This window comes from Notolepis coatsorum (genome assembly GCF_963971535.1).
Source record: "Notolepis coatsorum genome assembly, chromosome: 1".
Classification (NCBI taxonomy): Eukaryota; Metazoa; Chordata; class Actinopteri; order Aulopiformes; family Paralepididae; genus Notolepis; species Notolepis coatsorum.
The window spans coordinates 251,617,670-251,637,715 of NC_140165.1; the positions used below are offsets into that span (position 1 = coordinate 251,617,670).

Here is a 20,046-nt window from a genome sequence, read left to right on the forward strand (position 1 = left end):
TATCCACCTCTATCTACCTCTATTCACCTCTATCTACCTCTATTCACCTCTATCTACCTATATCTACCTCTATTCACCTCTATCTACCTCTATCTACCTCTATCTACCTCTATCTACCTCTATCTACCTCTATTCACCTCTATCTACCTCTATCTACCGCTATCTACCTCTATCTACCTCTATTCACCTCTATTCACCTCTATCTACCTCTATTCACCTCTATCTACCTCTATCTACCTCTATTCACCTCTATCTACCTCTATCTACCTATATTCACCTCTATTCACCTCTATCTACCTCTATTCACCTCTATTCACCTCTATTCACCTCTATCTACCTCTATTCACCTCTATCTACCTCTATCTACCTCTATCTACCTCTATCTACCTCTATTCACCTCTATTCACCTCTATCTACCTCTATCTACCTATATTCACCTCTATCTACCTCTATTCACCTCTATTCACCTCTATCTACCTCTATTCACCTCTATTCACCTCTATCTACCTCTATCTACCTCTATCTACCTCTATCTACCTCTATTCACCTCTATCTACCTCTATTCACCTCTATCTACCTCTATCTACCTCTATTCACCTATATCTACCTCTATTCACCTCTATCTACCTCTATCTACCTCTATTCACCTCTATCTACCCCTATCTACCTCTATCTACCTCTATCTACCCCTATCTACCTCTATTCACCTCTATCTACCTCTATCTACCTCTATTCACCTCTATCTACCTCTATCTACCTCTATTCACCTCTATCTACCTCTATCTACCTCTATCTACCTCTATCTACCTCTATCTACCTCTATTCACCTCTATCTACCTCTATTCACCTCTATCTACCTCTATTCACCTATATTCACCTCTATTCACCTCTATTCACCTCTATTCACCTCTATCTACCTCTATCTACCTCTATTCACCTCTATTCACCTCTATTCACCTCTATTCACCTCTATCTACCTCTATCTACCTCTATTCACCTCTATTCACCTCTATTCACCTCTATTCACCTCTATTCACCTCTATCTACCTCTATCTACCTCTATTCACCTCTATTCACCTCTATTCACCTCTATCTACCTCTATCTACCTCTATTCACCTCTATTCACATCTATTCACCTCTATTCACCTCTATCTACCTCTATCTACCTCTATCTACCTCTATCTACCTCTATCTACCTCTATTCACCTCTATCTACCTCTATTCACCTCTATTCACCTCTATTCACCTCTATCTACCTCTATCTACCTCTATCTACCTCTATCTACCTCTATCTACCTCTATTCACCTCTATCTACTTCTATTCACCTCTATCTACCTCTATTCACCTCTATTCACCTCTATCTACCTCTATCTACCTCTATTCACCTCTATTCACCTCTATTCACCTCTATTCACCTTTATACACCTCTATTCACCTCTATTCACCTCTATTCACCTCTATACACCTCTATTCACCTCTATACACCTCTATACACCTCTATTCACCTCTATACACCTCTATTCACCTCTATTCACCTCTATTCACCTCTATACACCTCTATTCACCTCTATTCACCTATATACACCTCTATTCACCTCTATTCACCTCTATCCACCTCTATCTACCTCTATTCTTCAGCTAACAGAGAGAGATATAGCTAGCGATCACAGCTCCTGGTTTAGATAAACAAACAACTGGTCACGAAGCAAAGGTTGCTGAAATGTACACACACACACACACACACACCCGCGCACACACATGCACCCACACACACACATGCACGCACGCACGCACGCACGCACGCACGCACGCACGCACGCACGCACGCACGCACACACACACACACACACACACACACACACACACACACACACACACACACACACACACACACACACACACACACACACACACACACACACACACACACACACACACACACAGACAGACAAATTCCCTAAATTCCATTCTATTTTAAGTCTGTGTGAGCTGTCCTTTGTAAAACCTCTGTCTCTCTGTTCCGTCTGACACACTACTTCACAGCCTCCAGGTTCCTTCTCTCTCAACCAACCCAACACCTACAGAACCTACAAAACCTACAAAACCTACAAAACCTACAAAACCTTGTCCAAACTATGGGATTGACCACCGCCAGGTCTCACCGCTCAAAGGAGCTCAGATGGATATCTTTTATCCATAGATATTTGTATGGCATTTTGTGCTATATTGATAGGACCGTCAGAGAGAGAAATTGGGAGAAGAGATGGGGGAGGACATGCAACACATGTCCTGGGGGCCGGATTCGGACGTTGCAATTACGCATGTGTCTTAACGTGGTGCGCCACCAGGGGCGCCCTGCCCTACTGTTATTTCTCTTATATTATTACAGTTTTTCTCGACTGCTAAAACACAAAACACAATACCCTAAACCAAATGACCAGTTCCCTAAACACATTCAATAAAACTAGCCCCCATTTGCCAAGACCATAAACACATTTTGTCTTGCTAAAACACATGTTGCAAAAATCTCTGATGTGTGCACATTGAAGCTCATGTGATGCAAAATGATAGCCACAGTCAGCAAAAGTTGAACACAATGAACACATCTGGTGTCATTGATTAAACAACGACTCAAAATGTAAGACACTTGATGTGACCACACCTATATATATAGCCAGTGCAGAGGGCACAGTTTGCTGAAGGTTCCAAAGGATTTTTCTTTTCTTCTTCGGGGGCGGGGGGCAAGAAGGATGTGTACAAGATGCATTACTGTATAGTTAGTAGGCCTATATCGTACATGTTTCTAAATGCAGTATGTATAGCTTACTGTCACTGAATTTCAAATTGCTTACAAAAAACTGGGACATATTGAAGGATAGTGGAGTTATGTAATTACTGTAAAGAAAAACATCACATTGTGTTTTACATTTTTACATGTATTGTTGTGTGTAATGGATCCTTCGTAGTTTTTACACATTTTTGCATTTAGTTGTGATACAAAAAAAATGTATTGCTTACTGTAAGCACGATTTTGAAAACAAGGCCCAGTGTTTCAAAACACTACACATAATTAGTACAACCACACACAGAATAAGCAGAACACCTCAGATCCTCTGCTAAATGAAGCACACTTGTAAAAACTATACACAATATTTTTTTCTTTTTTTTTACAGTTTTTCACAATTTAAAAAACACATTTCACAAAACTGCCCTCCCTTTTCACAAAACTCTAAACACAAAACACACACGTTTCATATGACTTTACTGTACTGTAATTCTGTTTGAACCAGTTACACACTGCTGTGCTTAACCTTTGATTGATTGATTGAAAACTTTATTGCAGAATGGGTACAATACAGTATGGCTCAATACACAGAGAAAGACTTTCGTCTTGTTTACATCAGGGTCCCCCATTTTCAATTCATAATGACATTAACATATGCAACATACAGATATATATCATGACATTTCTGACAATACATGACATACAAGATATGCAAATATACAGTACTGTTAAACAGAGATCCTAGCAGATATACATACGAGGGGGAGAAAACTGTACATTAGGAGTGGGTGGGTGGGTGGAAGGGGGTTGGTTTGGACATTTACGGGGGCCAGTTTAGAATTGCAGCCTCCCGTAGGTGCTCTTTGAGAGCAGTTTTGAAGGTGGGTAGGGAATCACATCTTTTTACAGCTTTGGGTAGGGCGTTCCACATTAATGTGGCATAATTGGGAACATGGGACATGTTTTGTTGTGATTCTCCATGTTGACTGATTTGGGTATATGGAGATTTTTTTTTTATATTTGCATCAGTGTGCATCATTGGTCTTGTGTCCAGTGTATTGTATATATTGTGTACTTCACTCTCCTTCCATTTTGGTTGAAGACAGTTGAACTCACCTGCTGCATTTTTATAGTGCTTACTGTAACTGTATTTTCTTCATTTACATACTATTCCTATGAAACACACACATCTATAAATGCCCAATACATATATTTTGAGAAAAGATAATAAGGTTTCTAAAAATGTGTCCTGACAGTTGTGAAACTGTAAAAAGAACATTATCACACTCTGAACATTGTGTTTTCAATTATTTGTTGCACTGCATGACGGATAGGAGACACGCAACGTCTAATAACAAGTACTAATAACAACAACTGGTCGCGAAGACAGTGATTTGCACTCTGATCATCTCAAGCCCCGGTTGGAAATACTTTTGATTAACTTGTGGAACCTCGAGACAGTTTTATGCAAGCTATGTAAACTACATCTGGCCTACCTTCTTTTTTATGCTAACAGTATTTTGGGAGTTCTAGCATCAAGAATGTAAGAAGCCTACTTTTATTTTTTAACACTTTATTGTAAATCATCCCTCAGGGTAAAACGTTATTGAATAGAGAAAGAAGTGTGATGCAGGTCCTGTTTCATGCCAAGGAGCATACACCACTTCATGTTTATCACACCTTGTTCGGAGGCACATTGCTGTGTATGAATGACCGTTCTATATGCCGCAAACTCATTAATTTGATCTCCAAGACGGCCCCTTCTCAATCTAGCAACCAAGGGTGTGGTGTGTGTGTGTGTGTGTTCGCCACACTATGAGGCTATGCTAAATTACAGGTAATCTATCAGTGTTGTGCGTGAGCTGAATGAACATCCGTCCCTTTGCGCAAGTTATATTTTGGGCAGGGGTGAACCTGCAGTTTTGAATACAATTCTGCACGAAAAAAAAAGTTCCGTTGGTGGTTAACGTACCGTTGCATTCATTCGGTACACAGTGCGTACTGAACCAAAGGTCCAGTACTGAAATGGTTCAGTACGGATACGTGTACCGTTACTGGGCAGCAGCGTAACAAGTAAGAGTAGGTAAGGGATATGTACAGATATAGATATAGTATCTAGATATGTAAAAAGCATTATATGCAGGTACGGTATGTACAGACAGATGTGTATATATATATATATATACTGTATATATATACGGTAAGAATAAATATATAAACGGTATATACAGCATTATTGTACATGCAGTTGTATAGGTTATATGCAGGTATATAGAAGGATTATATGCAGGTATATTCAGACAGATATGGATATATATGCTGTAAATATAAATGTATATACATACAGCACTATAGTGCATGCTATCCTACAGAGTTATATGGGTGGACTATAGTATGAGGTAGGTAGTTATTGTAACGCTTGGGTTCTCTGGCCCCGCCTGAGACCTACCCACCATTCTGACACCTGTCACTTGGCTTCCCTGTCACTCGTCTCTTGGTATGTCTGGAATGTGGTCTTACTTAAACCCCTGTCTCTCTACTTCCAGTTGTCGGATCTTCTCATTCTCCTGCAGAGTACACGGCGGTACCGCAGACACTGGACGTTACTGCCTTTATTGTTATCATTATTATCTTCTCTCCTAGACGCCCTGCGTCAGTGTTCTATCTGTTGCTATTACTCTATGTGTACCGTTCTACAAATAAAGAGAACCACCGTTAACGAGTAAACACCCTCTCTGCTTCTACTTATTACTCCACAACTGGAACCTACCTGTCTCCGTCGTAACAGTTATGATTCTATATATATATATTCCTCTCACCTGCGGCCTCTTCCAGGTGATGCGTCCGATGCGGTTGTCCTGGTAGAACAGGGACTTGTCCTCAGCGGGGAACAGCGGGTCCTCAAACAAACATCCGTTCTGCTGACAGCGCCTCCTCAAGGCCGAGTAGGACTGGCCTTCATAAGGGACCACCATCAACCTGGAGACGAGACAGAGGCAAGCGGACAGAGACAAGCAGACAGAGACAAGCAGACAGAGACAAGCAGACAGAGACAAGCAGACAGACAGAGATACAAGCAGACAGACAGAGAGAAACAGACGGAGACAGAGGACAGACAGACAGGTTAAACATCATTATTATTGTTTTAAAATACACAGCCATCTCTCTGGCAATACCTGATCACAGTGGAGAGAAATACCAGTAAAGTAACCAAAGAGTCACACACACACAAAGACAGACAGACAGACAGACAGACAGACAGACAGACAGACAGACAGACAGACAGACAGACAGACAGACAGACAGACAGACAGATAAACAGACAGACAGACACAATACAAATATCATCCAGAATGTAACAAAGCCTCCGATTGGCTCAAACAGCAATGTCTAGTGACTAGCCACTAGATGTCGCACTAGAGCACCAGCATGTCATTTATCCAATCAGGTGCATTCCAGGTGGGGAAATGAGAAGTAGGGAGGGGATACATGCTAAATGTAAACAACAACAATAATTTTGGACCTGCCAACATTTAGGCCATAAGGTGAACCCTGAAAAGTGGCTAGAAAATGATTTTCGTTGCCATGTCTAGGAAATACATTCTGAATGCATTTTTCCATAGACAATACCATCATGGACATTGGGTTAAAAGTTCTCCGCAAGATATCCTGCCGATTTTTGTCAGGGGCCATAAATGTACATGTATGGAAATTACAAAAAATTAAAATAAAAGATTTGTTGGGAAGACAAAATCTCTCTGAAATGTACATTTACAAATGTATCTAAAAGTCAAATATTGGTGCATTAGTATACTTGAATGTGCATTTATATGCAGCAAATTTGTATCAAAAACGCTTTACCTTGTGATTCCCAACCTGCAATATTAAATATTAAAGATGCTGGTAACATTTTCTAAAGATTGAGGTTGTACACATAAAACAGTTCAGTGGATAGTATAATGAGAAAAATAATAGACCCACACACTTTTTTTTTTTTAAACAATATGTTTATTGGTATTTTCTTTTTTTTCAGTTTTACAGCATCAGTTCAACAGTTCAACAACCATACAATAGGAAATGCTGCCAACTGCCCCCCTCCCCGAGTTACAGAAAAATAGATGCAAATTAAACCACCCCCCCCCCCTGAAAGAAAATTAAAAAAAAAAGAATATATATAAAAAAAAAAAAAAAAACTCGGCCCCTCCCCCAGACTAGGACCTCAACACATTCAGTTTTTTTTTATTTTTTTACACATTTTGAGAGTTTTGTAAACCCAGTTACACCCGTCTAACAGGTGCCCATACCTCTACACCAAACAAATAAAAATCTACCGTTACATCTTTTCTCTTCAAAGAGTAACTAATAACATTTACAGTATCATTCATTGCAATATATACCCTTCAGAAAGACAAAAGGGAGCTTCAATAATAGCCTACATCGTCAACCTACTATGTAATCGGTTCTAAGTATTGCCTAAACCCAGCCCAGCATTTATCAAAGAGACGTGGTTTTTTCTTAAGATTGAACATTATTTTCTCTGATGCCATGTACGAAGAGATTTCACTAAGCCACATAGACATGGGGGGGATTCAGCACTTTTCCACAGCATGGCAATACACTTGTTCCCTGCAATCATGGCCAATTTAATGATCCGCACCTTGCCTCTCTTATCTGGAGAAATGTCAGACATGTCTCCTAATAATGCTAATTTAGTGTACATGGGATCTCAAACCCTGTGACCTCTTCAAGAATCTCCCAAATTGAGCCCCAGTAAAGTCTCAGTTTGTTACATTCCCAGAACATGTGGAGCAGGCTACCTGTTTCCGTTAAGCACCTAGGGCAAAGGTCAGAGATAGCCTCATTCATCCTGTGAAGTCTTTCCGGCGTAAAATAGGTTCTATGGAGAATGTTAAATTGCATAAGTTTATGTCGAGTGTTATATGAAAAAGATAGTGCAGACTCACATAGTGATTCCCATTCATCTTCATCAAAGGTACAGTCCAGGTCCCGCTCCCATTTGTTCTTGGCATTTAGGGGTATAATTTCTGTACTGGTCAGAATTCTATCATATGTTAATGATAGGATGCCTCTAGTGTGAATAACTCCTTTTAGAATATCATCTATGAGGAGGTGTTTTGGAAGAGTGGAGTTTCCTCCCTGACCTGTACCTATGAAGTGTCTGACCTGTAGGTATTTGAAGAAATTAGTAGTTGGAAGGTGGAAGGCGGCACGTAACTGTTCAAAGGACATAAGTATGTTATTATCATATAGGTCCCCAAAAGTTTTAATTCCCTGAGTGTACCACTTCTTGGTGATGCCATCTCTAAGTGATTCTGGCAAAGCTGGATTGTTGTGGAAGGGAGTCTTCCTGTGAAATGCAATAAAGCTACCAAGATGTGTCTGAATCTCAAACCATGTTCTTGCTGTGTGTTTAATAAATGGGTTATCTGAACTATTCTTCAGGGTGTGGTACTTCCTGATAAAAGGAATTCCGGCCAGCGGTACGTCCATCGTATGGCATTGTTCTATTTGTCTCCAGGCAGGGGAATTAATCGACTCATTCTGCCAAATCCACAGAGCCCTTGTCTGTGCAGCCTAGTAATAGCGTTGGAAGTCCGGGAGTTTCAGTCCACCACACTGGGGGGAATTATATAGGGTTTTAATTTTAATTCTAGGGACCTTCCTTCTCCATATGAATGCAGATAATATCCTTTGTAATTTCTTGAAGAAGTTCTTATGTATAGATATAGGGAGGGTTTGAAAAAGATAGAGAAATGTAGGTAGGATGTTCATCTTAATGCAGTTCACACGTCCGATTAGCGAGAGAGGCAGCTGCATCCATCTATCTAGGTCCTTCTCCACCTTTTTAAGTAGTGGGTCATGATTTAGTAAGAAAATTGTATCTATTTGGTTCGGGATTTTTAGACCCAAATATGTTAAAAATTGTGAGTTCCACTGGAAGGGGAAATTGGACCTTGGCACTTTTTTCGGCTAGTGAGTTAAGTGGCATGGCCACGCTTTTTTGTGCATTAATCTTGTAGCCTGAGATTACATTATACTTTGACAGTATTTCCATAAGGGCAGGCATGGATGAGTCAAGGTTGGTTAGAAACAGGACTATGTCGTCCGCGTATAAAGAGATGACATGGCTCTCAGGACCCACCTTGATCCCACCAATAGCTTTATGTGACCTTATTGCTATAGCCAGGGGTTCGATTACCAGCGCAAAAAGTGTCGGGGAAAGAGGGCAACCCTGCCTAGTACCGCGCCTTAGAGGGAAAGAAGGTGAAATCTCGGAGTTGGTCTGTATCCTGGCTGTAGGGTTAAGGTACAGCATATGGATCATTCTTAGCATATTTGGCCCAAAGTTCATTTTTTGTAGAACAGCGAAGAGAAAGTGCCTCTCTACTCGGTCAAATGCCTTCTCCGCGTCCAACGAGATCGCTATGACTGGGTCTTCTATGGATTTGGCATAGTGCGTCAAGTTAAGAAATCTTCTCACGTTGTCTATTAATGAGCGATTTTGTATGAAACCGGTCTGGTCCGTATTAATAAGTGAGGAGGTTACTCTCTCAAGTCGAGTGGCTATGATTTTAGTAAAATTTTTATATTCGTTGGAAAGGATTCGAAATTGGTCTGTACGACCCGCATAAGGTAGGGTCCTTCCCTGGTTTTGGCAGGACTATAATAAGAGCTTGTTCAAGGGTATCAGGTAGTTGGTCATTCTCAATGGAGTAGTTGAACATTTCTAGGAGAGGGTCTATCAATTTGCTAATAAATACCTTGTAGAAGTCTATAGAGAAGCCGTCCGGCCCTGGAGCTTTCCCTGGCGTCAGTTTTGATAAGGCATCTAGTATTTCCTGCTTAGTTATCGCCTCGTCGAGGACCCCCCTTGTGCCTTTGTTATCCTAGGTATATCTAGGTTGTCCAAGAACTCACACATCTCCTGTCTCTTCTCCCCCTGCGAGGAGTAGAGAGACTTCTGAAGTCTGAGAAGGCCCGATTTATGAGCAGTGGGTTCCGGGTCAACTCCCCTTTGTCGCTTACCCTAATGGCCGGTATACACCTAGCGGCATCCTCCCTTCTAATTTGCCACGCTAGTAGTTTCCCTGCCTTGTCACCCTGCTCATAGTAGCGATGTTTCAACCTTGACATAGCGTTTTCTACCTCTCGCGAGGTGATAGTGTTATATTCTGCCTTTTTTGCCGTTATCTGATCCAATAAGGTCCGTGATTGTAATAGAGAGTGTTGATTTTCAAGCGCTTTTATATCAGACTCTAGTGAGCGTAATTTGGTTTGATAGTGTTTCTTTTTCCAGGAAGAGTAACTAATAATGGAGCCTCTTATGTAAGCTTTAAGGGTCTCCCAGACTATTATTTATTTAAATATTATTTATTTATTCCCTATTAATCAATAAATACCAGTCCAACTGTTCGTTAATTAATTTGACAAAATCCTCATCGTTATTTAGAAAATTAGGAAACCTCCAGCGTTTGGGGTTTGTGTGAGAGTCGCTTAAGGCTATTTTAATCAAAAGGGGGGCGTGGTCTGAGTGTGTCATGGCTAAGTATTCGCAGGACGAAACAAGATGGAGTTTTGCTGTATGTATAAAGAACGTATCAATCCTAGAGTAACTGTTGTGCATGTGTGAGTAGAAGCTGTATTCCCTTTGAGATGCATGCCCCTCCCGCCATGTATCCAACAAATTAAGATCCATAAGTTCTTTTTTAAGAGCCTTGGCCGCTGAGGTCAAAGGTTTAGGGGTAGGGGAGGATCTGTCCATAGCAGGGTCTAATACCAGGTTAAAGTCACCACCAATTATAAGTTCTGAAGGGGTGCATGTCACTTTAAGAAAAAGGTTCACATAGAAGTTAGGGTCATCGTGGTTCGGACCATATACATTCAGCATAGTGACCAGTTAGTCTCCCATATATCCCCTGACTAAAATATATCTTCCCCCTTTATCCTTTTCTTTTTTTTAAACTTTGGCCATTTCCCTGGCTCTTTTATACGTTTATCGCATTTATACTTGGTCAAGTTCGACCGACAGAAGCAGGCTGAAAGGGTTCAGATGGGGGGGAAGACACTCTGGGAAAGGCACGGCTGCAGTCCGGGATTCGAACTCGCTCAGCCCCAGATCCGTGCGAGCACGGTTGTCCACGGCGCTGAAATAGCACTCGCGGTACGTGGTGAGCTACTGGAGCTCCCCCCCCTTTATCCTTTTCAACTAGGTTCGGTTAGAAGGGGATCCCTCTTCTTACCAGAATAGCCACCCCTCTTGCTGAAGATGTAAATGAGGAGAAAGATATTTGCCCTTGCCATTGTTTCCCCAGTTTACTGTGCTCTGCGTCATCCAAGTGAGACTCTTGCAGGAAGGCCACGTCTATTTGATGTCTTCTGATGAAGCTAAGAACTTTACGGCGGTTAAGACCATTAATATTCCAACTCAGAAACGAGTATGTCATTCACCCATGTGGTTGGTATAGCTGGTTAGTAGGACACTGGGATACCTGAAAACATGGTATACAATACCTAGATGTGTAAACATTATAAACCAATTCACAAAAACAGTCCTGTCTGAACCCCTCCCCTTTCCCCTTAATACCCCCCCTTCCCATAAAAAAATTCCCCTGGACTATATATCCTCCCGTAATCTTGCGTAGTACCATACCCTATCCTACCAAGCGGAGCCGGGCTCCCTACCAGGTTTAGGTTAAGTAATTAAAGGTGTGGGTACGAACATCTCCTTTAAGCATTTCAAAACATGTATATATATATACAGGGGTAATATCAACGCTTAAAATGCATAAATGTAATGTGCACACATGTATGAATAAACATGTACACCTACATATACCCATTAGCACATAACCATCTTGAAATTAAACTTAGTAATATGAACTCACAACAAAAGGTCCGGTGAGGCTTAACAACATCTCAAGTCCAGTGTCGCCAATAACGACACGTATTACCCGGCGGTTAACATTTCAAAAAGTAATTACAGTATGAGGCTTATTGCCTGGTATGTGTCTTTATTTACCGCTCCTTTCTGGTCGAGTGACGACCGCTGGATCACTTCAGCATAGCCGGGTGGTGCTGAATGAATGAATGAATGAAAACTTTATTTAACAGATTGCAGAATGGGTACAATACAGTACGGCTCAATACATACAATTGTTAAGGGGATGCAGACCTGAGAAAGACGTTTGTCTTGTTTCCATCAGGGTCCCCCATTTTCAATTCATATAGACATTTATGACATACACAACATACATGACATTTATGGCATAGGGACATATAGGTATTTAGTAGATACATTTGTGACATAAACGGTATTCAAATATACAGTACTGTTACCCCTAGATCCTGACAGAGTATATACATATGATGGGGAGGGGACTGTACATTAGGAGGGGGTGGGTGGGTGGGAGAGAAATATACATACGGCGGGGAGGGAATATATACATGCGGTGGGGAGGAGACTATCTATTAGGAGGTGGTGGGGGTTTTGGGCATTTACGGTGGCCAGTTTCTAATTGCAGCCTCCCGTAGGTGCTCTTTAAGAGCGGTTTTGAATGTGGGTAGTGATTCACATTCCTTTACAGCTTTGGGTAGGGCGTTCCACATTGTTGTGGCATAATTGCGAAACGTGTTTAGTCCCTTGTTTGAGCCGAATCTGGGTTTTACATGATTTGTTGAGCTTCCTCTGGTGTAGTGGTTGTGGTATTCACTGACCTTTGGGAAGTATTTTGACATGTACATGGGTACCCCGGTCGTATAGTGTATCTTGTAGACCAGGCTCATTGCAAGTTGCTGTACTCTGTCATCTACTCTAAGCCATCCTAGGTTGTCAAAGTGGGCAGGGGTGAGGTGGGTTCTGGGGTTCAGGTCAAGTAGTAGTCTGACCAGTTTGTTTTGTGATGTTTGTAATTTTGTTTTAAGCGCCTTTGAGGTGCTTTGGTACCATGAGGTGCACGCATAGTCGTAGTACCCTTGAATGAGTGCTCCTGCCAGAGTCTTCAGGGTATTCTTGTTTACCAGAGAGGAGATCCGGTACAAGAATCTAGTTCGTTGGTTGACTATTTTAAAATTACATTGGATGCCATTTTGTCACAGGAAAGATTTGCCTCTAGGATGGAACCCAGGTAGGTAATTTCGTCTTTCCTTGTGACAATATTGTCACCCACTGTAACTGAGAAGCCGTCGGTCTTGCTGAGTTTGTTATTTGAACCGAAGAGAATGGACTCTGTTTTGCCCATGTGTAATGATAGTTTGTTATCAGCGAGCCATATGCAGATTTTGCCTAGTTCTGTGCTGAGGGTTTTTTCAACCTGCAACTTGTTCTTGTCAGAGACCAGCAGGGCTGAGTCGTCCGCAAACAGGAACAGGTTGCAGTCACAGGCTGACGACATGTCATTTGCATAAATTAGGAAGAGTAGCGGTCCTAGTATGCTTCCTTGTGGAACACCACAGCTCACGGTGAGGGGGGGGGGATAGAGTACCGTTTACCTCTACCATCTGTTCTCTCCCCTCCAGGTAGGATTGCATCCAGCTCACTGATAAGCTATCAAAACCAATTGCTTTTAGCTTGTCCATCAGAATGGAGTGATTGACAGTGTCGAAGGCCTTTCGTAGATCCAGCATGACCATGCCGCTGCTTACTCAGATACGTCTCTGCCGACCCCGGAGAGGTAAAAGTACGTCTGCCGTCCGGTAGCTCCACGCTCAGGTTAGTGGGATGGAGCAGCTTGAAGGATACGTTGTTCTCGTGTAGCTTCTTCTTCAACGGCATGAAGGCTTTTCTCTTCTTGTAGAGGGCCGTGGACATATCCTTGAAGATCTTGATAGTAGAATTACCGTATGCCAGTGATTTCTTTTTCCACGCCGCGTCCAGGATTCTCGTCACATCGGTGAAACAGAGTAGCTAGATCACTATGGCTCGGGGGAGGCTGCCTTCTTCGGGACGGCGTTGGAGCGTGCGGTGAGCCCGCTCTATCTCAATGGGTTGCCCGGTGTCCAGCTCCAGTATTTTGGGGAGCCATTTCTGTAGGAAATCGATAGCTTTCCCCTCCACACCTTCTGGGAATCCCACCAGTCGCAGATTCTTTCTTCTCCCTCTGTTTTCCAAGTCGTCCAGCTTTTCCCTCAGACCGCAGATCTCCTCCTCTGTGTCTTTCCTATGATCGCTGAGGTCTTGGTGTAGGTAGTCGAGGCTATCACCGAAGCTAGCTTGCACTCCTTCCATTTCCTTAACACGTTGCCCCAGTGCCTGGTTGTCATTGATAAGTCTTTCCACCGAGATGCTTAGAGAGTTCATCTTAAGTTCCATCATGGCTTGAATTCTGTCGAATACTTTCTCCAGTTCCCCAGTAAACCATGTCGGCGGTGTTTCATCGTTAGCTTCGACGTTAGCTGCATTAGCTTCCCCGTTAGCCGGTGAGTTAGCTCCTTGCGGTCTAGCAATATTGCTACGCTAGCAATATTGCTAACGCCGGGCGATGTCACCGTCTTCCTGCTCGGTTCGGTCCTTTTCGGTGGCATTTCTTTGTTGGTTATGTGCTTAATAAGCGTGGGTTGACATAAACTTAAGTTAGGCGGAGTATGTTCGATACATCAGGTTTTTTCAGGATTTTTGTGTAAGAGCCCGTTCCACTATGTCCTTCCTCTACGCCGCCATCTTCCGCTCCGACCCACACACTTTTGATCAAGATGGTTAATCAATCAAAACACTACACATCGTCCTTAATTTTGACTAATGTAAAAAAAGATGACAAATCAATAAGTTACTCATTAACCTTTTTATTTTCCATTTAAAAACAAAATAGAATGCACGTATACAAATTTGTTTATCGCGTTAATTAGATTAATTAATTACACAGCAAATTATCGCGTTATGAAAATTAACTCAAAATTAATTACAATTCTTTTTTTCCTTTTTTTCCTTTTTTTCCTTTTTTTTTAATACCTTTTTTTTATCTCATTCATTCCATAAGAATGTAGAATACACATTTACAGATTTTTTTTTAATATGGTCCATTTGCATGTTCTTGGTATCTGATTCTAGGGACATCTATGAATCTCAGGGAATGTATTCCCAGTGTCAGAAATACTGTGGGCTAGATCCACAAAGAATGGATTGCATGGTGCAAGTTGCACCCTTACTTACAATTCATTATGAATTGAAAATGGGGGACCCTGATGTAAACAAGAAGAAAGTCTTTCTCTGGTCTGCATCCCCTTAACAATTGTGTGTATTGAGCCGTACTGTATTGTACCCATTCTGCAATCTGTTAATAACATTTTCATTCAATTGGGGCGGCTAGGTGGTGTAGTGGGCAAGGCACTCGCCACCAGTGTGGAGACGCTAGGATTCGCTTGTTCGAATCCAGCTCTCCACATAGTTTTCAGTTTAGCTGGTCGTCCGCAGTAATACACATTGGCCGTATTACGGGGAGGGAAAACTGAAGGGTGGGGATCGAACGTTGTGAACAAGCGACTCCTACAAGTCGGTTGGTGCGCCTGCGCAGTAGAATCAGGAAGTGTCGGGGGCAGCGTGAGCCTCCCACGCGTTACTCCTCGACACTGAGAGATCGAGCTGCGCAGGTGAAAAGATGCGACTGCTGTTACCTCAAGTACCGGAAGGGACTTGTGCTATGTATGACTTAGTCCACATTGCAGCCGGCTTGTGGGAGGCAAGAAACAGCGTTCGTGACAGGGGAGGGTTGAATTGGATGATACGAAATTGGGATGGGAGAAAATATAGAAAAATGGGAGAAAAAGTGGATAAAAAAAAAAAAAACATTTTCATTCAATCAATCATTCTGCGCTGTGATTGATTGAATGAAAATTTTATTTTGAGTAAATTGTAATGAACCAAATGAGAATATCAATACATTTTTTTTATCTTTGACTATGAATAACACCATGCTCAAATTGACCAGACCTGAAAAATCTAAGCAAATTAATATATGGAAGATGATTAAACAGAAGGTTTTGTAGATACAGTACTGAATTCTACCATCCGGACACATGCAATTTGAAATATGATTATAGAATATCAGGCATAAAATGGTTATGCGATTAAAATGTGATTAATTAGATTAATTAATTACAAATCCTGTAATTAATTAGATTAAATTTTTTAATCGCCTGACAGCACTAATAAAAATACAAACAAATCACACTATACCTACTGTATAACCCTAATCCCCTCACCCTATACATCTCAACCCCAGTCCATACCTATGAGGGCCGACGTTCCACTCTACTGGTTAAAGTTACTTACTCGTGAGTAGTACGTTCATTGATAAAGAAAAATAATGTCCACAGCCACTCCAGTGTAAAACAAAGATATCCAAATGGTTTATTTCTCTTCCACAGCGAAGTCTTTCTTTACAGAAGTGATCCTAAAGCTATTTTCCTAAATATTCACGTCACTACTACAAGGTAAGAAAACTGTATTTTCCCAGTCTCCAAAATCACCGCCGACTCGACACATGAAAATTCCTCCACACTGGAAAGCTGTAAATTAACTTGCCGGCTCTTTCCACAGCAAAACGGTAGGCAAGGCACCCGGGTCTAGAAATGCAGGCTTCAATCTATGTTGTTTAGTCTATCTGTTCAGTACTGCTCAGCACTATTTCAAGATGCACACAGACCTCTTCTGAGAGAATTGTTGAATACATATATATATAATACATATATAAATATATATAGATACACAAATGTTCTAGAATGTTTGGTTATGACATCATACTGTGACATCACAAATGTTCTAGAATGTTTGATTATGACATCATACTGTGACATCACAAATGTTCTAGAATGTTTGATTATGACATCATACTGTGACATCACAAATGTTCTAGAATGTTCTATTATGACAAATAAAGACGGTTCAATGACTTTATCTAAATCCAATCAATATTCCTAATGCCGTTTCAATGTAAGGTTATAAAAATAAACATATAAACATTCATATAATACAATAACCTAAATATATAGCTTTGGCTCCTCTACAACACCCTCATCCACCACCCAACCCCTCATCCACTACCACACTTTCCAGGCAACACTGGTGTTAATCATCCACACCACTATCATCTGAGTCATCATCCCATGTATGTAGCCCTATCCTCAGTTTCCTTAGAAACATTTGCACAGTTTTGGCATTGGCATAGATCTGTACATGGCAGTTTTACATGGCACAGATATTTGCTGAGACCATCAAAGGTAGACTGGTCTAGGGTAAAACTGCTACCCAGTTCTGTAAATGCAGTCAGGTACTCCTTTTTCTCACAAGCAACAGAAAATGTTTTCCTCTTGCCCTTGCCATGAAAGGCACTTGTAGAGTTACAACCTGATAAGGTATGGATCCCAATAGGTGCTGAACACACATTGGTGCCAAGGGCTGATGACACCATAGCTATGTCAATGATCATTGTTCAGTTGCCAACTCCTGTGAAAAAATACAATCTACATGGCAGTTCTGCCTGCAGAAACTAGATTTTTATTATTATTTTAGCATACAGTATCTGAAGAAAAGTAGAATGCTAGTTATAGTTCACCTTATGGCCTAATTCTTTAAATGATAAATTCATTAATCAATAATATTTTGGGGGGAAAGCAATACTTTTATTCTGCAGCTTTGTAAAAGCTCTGTGGATGTTTAAAGAAAATGTAATGATTACTCTACATAACAATGTATAATAACGTATTAATAATTATTATAGATAGTTATTACTTATTATTAATAAGTAATAACTATCTATAATAATTATTAATAATCTTTCAAGAGGTTGGATTGAAGCTGTCTGGCTGCTGAAGCACATTCTTCAAAATGTTCATAGTTGATCATTGAAGATCTGTAGTTCATATCAAGCATCGACCTCCAGGGAATCATTCACCCACGTCAGCATCCGCTGCAGGATTCATACCACACCTCTAACAGCGACAGACAAGTTACCACAGAGCTGAGAAGACTGATGGGAAAGAGAGATGTTTTGAGAATCAAAGCACAACATTATGGATGGACTGGTGTCTGACATCGGTCTGATACAGGGTTTAACTAGAGTCCCGGTATCAGAGAATTTCCATACTAAGATCTGACACCCCGAATCATGTCTAACATGCCAGAAATCAATACTAGAATCTGACACCACGAATCATGTCTAACATGCCAGAAATCAATACTAAGATCTGACACCACGAATCATGTCTAACATGCCAGAAATCAATACTAGAATCTGACACCACGAATCATGTCTAACATGCCAGAAATCAATACTAGAATCTGATACCCCGAATCATGTCTAACATGCCAGAAATCAATACTAGAATCTGATACCCCGAATCATGTCTAACATGCCAGAAATCAATAGAGTTGTTCCGATACCGATACCAGTATCGGAAATGCCTCCGATACTGCCTAAAATGCTGGTATCGGTATCGGCGAGTACGCCGAAAGGCTAGCCTCCGATACCATATGACGTAATTTATCAACAACACGTGCAGTATCCTCCTACTGAGAGTGAGCATTATAAAACAAACGTGTTTTTAATCGACCGTGAATTAAAGTGTCAATGCTGTTTGTAATTTTAACAGCAGATACTTTCTTAAATGCCATCATCCCGACAGAGCGGTGTTGACGGGGAGCTCTGATCATGGGTTCGCTTGCTGGTGTTATTAGCATTAGCTGAAGCACTAGCTGAAAAGCTAGTTTTAGCTTAACGTTACCTTGGCTAAAGTTGGGACTATTCATAATCCAGCAATAATGGCTGCAGACCTAAAAGCAAAGTACAGTAAGTTGGCATATTCCAAGGTAAATCACTTTTTTACCAGTAACGTTTTATTGTCTTGTTTCCATCTAACGTTAGCTCACGCTAACCTAGCTCACGCTAACGTTGTCACTGATCTAAGTTACCTCTCGCACACAATTAATGACATGTTGCGAACAGCCATACTGGTGACAATGTTTAGCTTTTAGTGCCAAATGATAAGAGTCTGACGTTAACACGAACCTAAACTAACGTTACAACTAACCTAAAGTTAGTTTAGGTTCGTGTTAACGTTAGATAATGTAAAAATAAACGTATTTCCGGTGCTTTAGACGTCGCTCTTTTATTTTGAAACCCCCCGACCGGAAGTAAAAATGATGCCTCGTTATCTGCTTTAGTGTCCGGTTGTGTTTGTTGGTTTCCGTTAGCTAGCAGCATATCAACACCAGCCATGGGAATACTGTTTTCTAAATTGTGGAGGCTTTTAATCGTCAAGGTAAGAGGATTTGAAGGCAGGGTATCCATAAACTTCAATCGGTTCGGATCCTTTGAATGAAATGAGAATGTAAACAAACACTGCATGGCGTCACGTTAGAAAGTATCACTGCGTTGCGTGAAATCACTGACTGAGCTCAGAGAGGAGCGGTTCGGCAAAAAAAAATTCTGAGTATATTTGCTTAGAAAACGTAATTGTCTAATTCAATTATTTTGTATTTCTCCACGTGGTAAATACACAGGTCACAACATGTTTACAGGAACGTTTTGGAGTTGTATTTGGAGTGTATTTCGTGACTGTAGGGGACTGTAGGGAACTTCAGGGTAAAGGACTGCCCCACTTCCAGTGATGAAGCTAAGCTACGCTAACGGTGCGGGCGTTCCCTAAGCCTACTGCACGCACAGAGAAGAAAAGGGTATGTATCTTCTTGTATAACTCCAGGGAAGATGGCAAATAAGCTAATTTCCCAAAATGTTGGCGTTTTCCTTTAAACTGATGGTCTAAGTCTCTACTGTTCAGTTAAACTGATGATGTAAGTCTCTATTGTTCAGTTAAACTGATGATGTAAGTCTCTATTGTTCAGTTAAACTGATGGTCTAAGTCTCTACTGTTCAGTTAAACTCATGATCTAAGTCTCTATTGTTCAGTTAAACTGATGATATAAGTCTGTACTGTTCAGTTAAACTGATGGTATAAGTCTCTACTATTCAGTTAAACTGGTGGTCTGGCTGTGTAGAGTACAGGCTGTAGAGTACAGTGTTGTTAAACTGGATTAGAGTACAGTATTGTTAAACTGGATTAGAGTACAGTGTTGTTAAACTGGATTAGAGTACAGTGTTGTTAAACTGGATTAGAGTACAGTGTTGTTAAACTGGATTAGAGTACAGTATTGTTAAACTGGATTAGAGTACAGTGTTGTTAAACTGGATTAGAGTACAGTGTTGTTAAACTGGATTAGAGTACAGTGTTGTTAAACTGGATTAGAGT

The 20,046-nt window shown here is 41.0% G+C and overlaps 1 protein-coding gene across 1 annotated transcript in view; it reads right to left on the reverse strand.

The window, feature by feature from the left end:
• The window catches only part of LOC311224673 (calpain-5-like), a 339,044-nt gene that overhangs the window by 113,858 nt on the left and 205,140 nt on the right, over positions 1-20,046 (reverse strand). Inside the window, exon 2 of the mRNA XM_084309752.1 lies at positions 5,607-5,766. Within this exon, the coding sequence (XP_084165878.1) occupies positions 5,607-5,762 (156 nt within the window). The 5' untranslated portion in view covers positions 5,763-5,766. The remainder of the gene's footprint in view (positions 1-5,606; positions 5,767-20,046) is intronic.